The 7500-nt window shown below is 39.7% G+C and overlaps 1 protein-coding gene across 1 annotated transcript; it reads left to right on the forward strand.

Moving 5' to 3' along the window:
* Positions 1-1747: 1747 nt before the first annotated feature.
* Positions 1748-6592, forward strand: LOC138859586 (uncharacterized). Its single transcript, XM_070115257.1, has 6 exons — positions 1748-1895; positions 2304-2453; positions 3326-3458; positions 3843-4003; positions 4513-4810; positions 5014-6592. The coding sequence occupies exons 1-6, from the start codon at positions 1787-1789 to the stop codon at positions 5186-5188; spliced, it is 1026 nt and encodes a 341-aa protein (XP_069971358.1). The 5' UTR covers positions 1748-1786; the 3' UTR covers positions 5189-6592.
* Positions 6593-7500: the final 908 nt, after the last annotated feature.

The raw sequence follows: 7500 nt of genomic DNA on the forward strand, positions 1-7500 counted from the left end.
ATTTTATTTTCGGGTTCATAAGGCTATATGAAAGAGAAATTACCAGGTTATATGTACAGTAACGGTCAAAAAGGTTTCGAGTTCTCTTTTAAACATCTGCTGAACACCACACGAGTTGTATAGGGTAAGACAGGTTCGGAGCTTCTATTGTTGTAGTTGTTGTTGCTATTGTTGCTGAGTTGTAGTAGTTGTTGCTGTTCTTGTAGTAGTTGTTGCTGAGTTGTAGTTGTTGCTGTTCTTGTAGTTGTTGTTGCTGAGCTGTAGTTGTTGTTGCTGTTCTTGTAGTTGTTGTTGCTGAGTTGTAGTTGTTGTTGTTGTTGCTGTTCTTGTAGTTGTTGCTGAGTTGTAGTTGTTGCTGTTCTTGTAGTTGTTGTTGAGTTGTAGTTGTTGTTGCTGTTGCTGTAGTTGTTGCTTTTGTTGTAGTTGTTGCTGTTGTTGTAGTTGTTGTAGTTGTTGCTGTTGTTGTAGTTGTTGCTGTTGTTGTTTGTAAGGATTGTGGATTTTATAGGGAACTTTGAGACACCGAGAGACATGTTTTCGTCGCTGTCCCTTGACCCTCTGTCTCTTCCCTCAGCACACCACGACGAGCTGCGAGCTGCTGTCGACACGCCTCTGCGACGACGAGACCTCGACCCTCGACGCCAGCGACCCCACCTGGCGCTACTACGACCTCCTCGACGACCAAGACCAGGGAAGTTGGGTCGAAGGGTCGTACCTCGCGGGGGGGGGGGGTGTTTGTTTTGCAGTTGACGAATTTTAAAGTTACGGGACTCAAAGTCTGAATATAAACATATGTGCATTCATAAATTCATGCATACATAAATAGGTGCATGTGTATATACATACATACTTACATATATGCATACATAAACGCATGCAAGTGTATATACATACATGCTTACATATTTGGATACAAATATGCACGTATGTGTTTATATCTACATGCATACATATATGAATGCATGTGTATATACATACATGCATGTATATATGAATACATACCTACATACATACATAATCATAATTATATGTATACATACATACACGAAACAGAAACCCATACAGACATACATTTATCTACATATATGTATTTATGCGTGTGTGCATGTGCGCGTCTGTTTGTATATGATCTAGCATCGACGATTCCATTAAAAAACACTTGCCCCCTTTTCCCAAAGATCAATGAACAAGGGGAAACGTGAACCCTGAACCTAAAGCCCTTGGGTTTCTCCGCACAGGAAGCGAACCACGCCTTCTATAGCGAGCCGATGTGCACCGACAGGGGGCGCTGCTCCCCACACTGCGGTAGGTGCTCGCTTTGGGGTTAGCGTTGGGTCGTCCCTAACGAGTGCAGTGTTCATATCTCTGTTAATCTATTTATAAGTATGTATGTATGTGTTTTTACATATCTAATATCTACACACATATAGTATCTAAACACACACACACACACATACATACACACATACACACATACATAAAGATATATGCATACACATATACACTCATAAAGACACACACACACACGTGTGTGTGTGTGTGCATCCTCTACATTCATATATCAAACAAAACCCTTGAGCATCGAAAATCACATCTCTAATATACGTGTGCCCCCTTCCTAAAACACAATAATTACAAAAAAAATACAAAACAAACATTACACATTCTATCCTCACCCATGTGGACTTGTCTATCCCCCGAAAAAAAAACAATAAAATAAATAAAACTACAAATTTCAGAACGCCAAGTGAACCAAGAATGTACAGACGACATCCAGTGTTCTGAAATGACCAACAATACAAAGTGTTCAGTCTCTTCCAATAATACCACTGGGGTTTGTAAGTGTGATTTGCACTACTGGGCATACAACGGATCTCTCTGTATCCACCAAATAAGTAAGTTGTTGTTGGTGTTATTGTTGATGTTTTTTGTAGTAGTACTTACTGTTGTTATTTGTTGTAGAAGTTGCTTGTTGTAGAAATCGTTGTAGTTGTACTATTTGCTGTTGTAGTGTTAATACTAGGTGATGTTGTTTGTAAAGATTGTGGGTTATAGAGGGAGGCTTATTTGAGCAAATGTTCGGTTTCTCCTAGTTTAATTTAAAGTGACGAAAAAAGTGTTAGTGCCTATTTTCTAAGGTTTTGATCATGACAAAAAACAAATCCTAAATCTTCTGTTTATAGTGAGTAAAAATGAATTTCTGTTGTTTATTTCTCAAGGTTTTTGTTCATGACAAAAAAAGATCCTGTCTTTTTTTTTCCTCAAAGGCATAGACTAAATCTTTTTCTTTGTTTTCCTCGAAGGCATAGACTCCATGACCTGGACTTGGATTTTCAAAAAGATCGTGAACAATATGTGTGACCTGACCTTCACCGTGAGGGCCTCGACTGACCTCCGTATTCACCTCGGCAGCTTTGAGGACTGGCACAGTGGCATCACTCAGTATTATATGAGTCAGTTTCTTTTCAGTTTTTATTTTTACTTTTATCTTTATTTTCTTTCTATCTTTTCCGCATTTTTTTTCTTTTTCTTCTGATACTTTTTCTTCCTCTTTTTCTTTTTCTTCTTTTTCTTTTTCATTTTCTTTTTCTTCTTCTTTTTCTTTTTCATTTTCTTTTTCTTCTTCTTTTTCTTATTATTTTTTTCTTCTTTTTCTTCTGTTGTGTATTTTGTTTTTGTTTGTTTTAGGGGGGTATACAGCTTCTCTCTTTGTTGTTTGCTTTGTGTGTTTTTAGATGGAATCACTCAGTATTATATAAGTGGGTCAGTTTTATTGTTTACTTTTTTCTTCTTTTGATGTGTATTTTGTTTTTGTTTTTCTCTGGTTATATAGATTCTCTTTTTGTTCGTTTTGTGTGCGTTTTTAGATATTCTTTTTCGCTTTCTCTCTATTTTGCAGTGTTATTTCACTTTTGCTTGAAGCTTTTGTCTTTATGGAAATAAGGTTTCTTATTTTTAGTGTTTTCTTCCAGTTTTGTTTCACTTTCAGACATTTGTTTGCTTGTTGTTTCTTCTGAGTTCAATTTTGCTTTCTCCTGTAGCATATTTTCAACATCATCTAGTAACACTAGTACCCCTTTTCAAAAGTCTAATAACACTAGTACCCCTTTTCAAAAGTCTAATAACACTAGTACCCCTTTTCAAAAGTCTAATAACACTAGTACCCCTTTTCAAAAGTCTAATAACACTAGTACCCCTTTTCAAAAGTCTAATAACACTAGTACCCCTTTTCAAAAGTCTAATAACACTAGTACCCCTTTTCAAAATGATAACAAATCAAGCCCCAAACTATCATTTTCCCCTTCTCCAAACCCCACAACTGCAGACCTGGGCGGCTGGGGCAACACACAGTCTATATTGGACAGTCGATCAACCCGAATCGCCACAGTTTCGACCCCACAGCTGTTGACTAACGACTTCCAGAACTTTACTCTCCACTGGTGCAATGGCCAAATCAGGTAAGACCGGGAGTGCTTCGTGGATTCCCTTTAATATCTCTTTTTCAAGGTATATGAGATAGAAAGCGGTATTTATAAGGAGTATATATGATGTGTTGCAATTCAGACAGTACGAGTTATAACCATTTGGAATGTACAGGGAGAAGGTATTCATGATAAACGGGAATATAAACATTTATCATAACAATATATATATATATATGTATATATATATTCTTTCTTTCTTTTCAATCATTTATTTACTTATTTACCTAATTTGTTTATTCATTCATCTATCTACCTACGTATTTATTTATTCACCAATTGATTCATCTATTTATCTAATTCTTTATATATTCATCTCTCTATTCATTTTACACAAACGATCCCTGGTCCACTTCGCAGGGTCCGCTTACAAGGAGGAAACGACTTTATTTCTTGGGACGACCCTTCGCCATTCACAGTCAAAACCATCGGCTTCTTCATCCCTGACAACGTGCACTCTCACCTGTTCCTCCCACACAACCTCGTGGATCCCCATTTTCCTGCCAGCGTTGAGACAGGGAGTTAGTGCTTGTTCCATGTGGCTCGGTTGAGGGTGTGTGTGTGTCTGTGTATGTGTGGGCGTGTGTGGATGTTCGTCTGTTTGTGTCTGTGTATGTGTGTGCGTGTGTTTGTCTGTGTATGCGTGGGTGATTTTTCTTCGTTTGGTTTTGTCTTTTATTCATTTTCATATTGTATACTTTTATAATGGAGGTATTTAGTTCAGAATATTTGGCAAATGCTTCTTTCCCATACGAGTTTAACTTCCATTAACGTCTAGAATAGCATTTATTGGGTTCCTTGAATCAGATCACTGCGCCATCCTTTCTCTCACGCAGTGCAGTGGTGAACGTGCTGGTCTTGCATTCTTGCTGACCAGCGTTCGATCCTGCGCACTACCAGTGAATGGTAACCCCGGCCATTCCTTGCACACAGGGGGAGATTTGGAAGGCAAAATAAAACAGTATGTCACAGCAAAGAATACCCATTGTAACAAATGGAATTGAAACTGAAGACCCTTCCCCCCTCACAGCTGTGAGGACGAACGGCTACCACTGGCACCAGTGCAAGATACTTCCCGACGCGAGCCAGACGAGCAGGATCCAGTTCAGGTTCGAGTGCCAAGCGGCCAAGGAGTGCAAGGTGCTCTTCGGCCACAGGACGAGTCACTCTCGCCAGTTTCAGGTCGCATTTGGGGCTGACTACAACGCTAACACGCGGGTCTATGATGGGCGGACGGGGGCCTGGGAAGTGACAGTCAGCACCCCGAGCATTTTGAGCGGGACGGAGTATCGCCGCTTCTGGATCAACGTCGACGGACCGTCTATCAGGTGCACAATGTCTCGAAAGGCTCAAAAACGGCTACGTTATTTACGCTGATGAAAATGAAACGCTTTCCTTTCGTTTCCATTGCACTAATGTTTTCATTTTGAATGAGACAACAAACACAGTTGTTCGCACGTGATCATACCCTGTTTTCATAATTTCCGACACAATTATGAACGATAACTGAACGGACCCATCATCCTTACAGCATTGGGCAGGGGGACGACAGCTCAACGCCACTCATTTCGTACACGGACACGGTGGAGAACACCCGCACCTTCACCCACGTCAGCATCGGCACTTGCTGCAACGACTACGGCTACTGGAAGATCCACTCGCACCCCCAATTCCACGACTATCCCAACGGAGCTTATATAATCTAGAGCGGTGTATCCCATACTGTTTTGGTGCGACCCTTAAGACAGTGGCTAGTGACCCTAAATGTGTAAGCCATTTTCATGGTAGTTATACTTACAAATGTATATTAACTTACGTTATTCTATACTTGTATGGGTTTATATTACCAAAACGATGAATTTCAACTAAGTGATAATAAACAAAACATCATCATTTACTGACATATCAAGCTTTGGATTTTTTTATACTTAGACCCGCTGCCGAACCTCAGAAAACCCCTGGTGACTCTCTTTTGGGTCGCGACCTCGGGGTTGGGAACCACTGGCCTAGAGACACTCGTGTAGGGAGGAGCCACAGAGTTTCGCTCGCTACCCTTAGTCATTAAATGCAGCCATCTATCTATCCACACACGCACGCACACACACACACGCACGCACGCACGCACACACACACACACACACACACACACACACACACACACACACACACACACACACACACACACACACACACACACACACATCCACACATCTACACACACATCCACACATACGTACACATACACATACACACACGCATATACATATATACTCGCACATACTTCACAGTTGTACTTCATGGTGTTATTGTGTTGCAACCAAATGTTTGCATATCGTTGTAGAGCAACTTTGTACCTCAATGAAGTGGCTTCACAACATCCTCCTAACAACCTGATCAGTATCATCATTATCGTTGTTAACACGTTGTTGTAATTGGCATAATCTAATAGTTATAAGGATGATAGAAATAGAAATAAAACGATAATCATCACAATTGTAACTTTAACAATATATTTTAAAACATTACCAATGATAGTTACAATGATAATGGTAACACTATTGGGATTATTTTCTGTTTTTTTAATAGTTCTGCAGAATAGCTATTCTCCTGCCGACAACCTCCTCGCTTCCCACATCCTCTGCCTCCTTCTTATGCCGACCACCCTTCACATAGACCGCCTGATCCTTCGCCTTACCTGACCTGACCTCCCTTCGCTTCCGTTCACCTGTCCTCACCTGCCACGCGTTGTTTCTCCTTCCTCTCTCGACCTGAACTGACCTCCCTTCACTTCCGTTCACCTGTCCTCACCTACCCCGTTTATTTTTCTCGCTTGTGCCTCTCCTTCCTCTCTCTCTCTTTTATACTGCTTCCTCCCCCCTTCCCTTTCAAACCTCTGTTGTCTCATTTCAATAAAACTAGTTTGTGCATTGTGGGTTTTTCTACCTATAGCTATTCTGAAGACACCGATAAATCTTGTGATATTACACAGACCAGAACTCATCTGTTTGTCTGTGGTTAAACCGAGTACACTTATTTAGAAATTTAGACATTATTGCACCGTAAACCTGTAGTTATATGTCATGTAGTGTTTGTTTATAATTGTGAATGAAACACACATGGATTATGTACTAATAAGTTTTAGTAAAGTAATTTCATTGGAAATTTGTTTGTTTTTATATGATTAGTTATAGAAATATTTTTTATTTAGTAGCTTAGACCGCTTAAGTGCTGTGTTACCAGTTTTTTTTAAAGTCATGTGATATAATTATAAGCATTCGTGTTATTATTTTTTGTGATATTCGAAAAATATAGATTTTGGTTTATCACTGTTATTGTATTTTATTCAATGTCCTTTTCAGATACGATATTGTGATACTTTCTCCGTATTACTAAATGTGAAAATGTTCAGTTATCAAACTGTCTTCGAAGACATATTTCTAAACATCCTTTATTTTGGGTTTGATTGTCTATATCTCCTTCTCTCTATTCTAATATATGATTTTTCTTCTTTCTTTTATCTATTCATTCATGTCTAAATTTCAACTTTTTTATATCTATTTATGGGAATCCTACTTTTTGGAAAAAGTAATTTATCTATTTATGGGTTTCCTACTTTTCTGTAAAAAGTAATTCTACTTCGACACTAGGCACGGGGCTTGCATGCTGTCATGGCTGCAGTCTGGCAGTCCGGTTCCATTCCCCCTGACCTGTTGAGGGGCGTGGTCATCCCTCTCTGGAACGGGAAAGGGGATCGTTGGGACTGTAACAACTACCGTGGCATCACATTGCTCAGTATACCAGGCAAGGTTTACGCCCACACTCTTCTGAAACAGATCCGTGCCCACCTACTAAGACTGCTCGCATCCATCATCGACCTCAAGAAGGCGTTTTACTTGGTACACCGCGACTCGTTATGGGAGATCTTAACACTTTGGGGAATTCCACTCGTCTCACTATGCGTATTCCATTATCCTTTGACATTGTTTCATTACTCTGTTTAAGTTTTGTTGAGGTCTAT

The sequence above is a fragment of the Penaeus vannamei genome, chromosome 37 (assembly GCF_042767895.1).
Source record: "Penaeus vannamei isolate JL-2024 chromosome 37, ASM4276789v1, whole genome shotgun sequence".
NCBI lineage: Eukaryota > Metazoa > Arthropoda > Malacostraca > Decapoda > Penaeidae > Penaeus > Penaeus vannamei.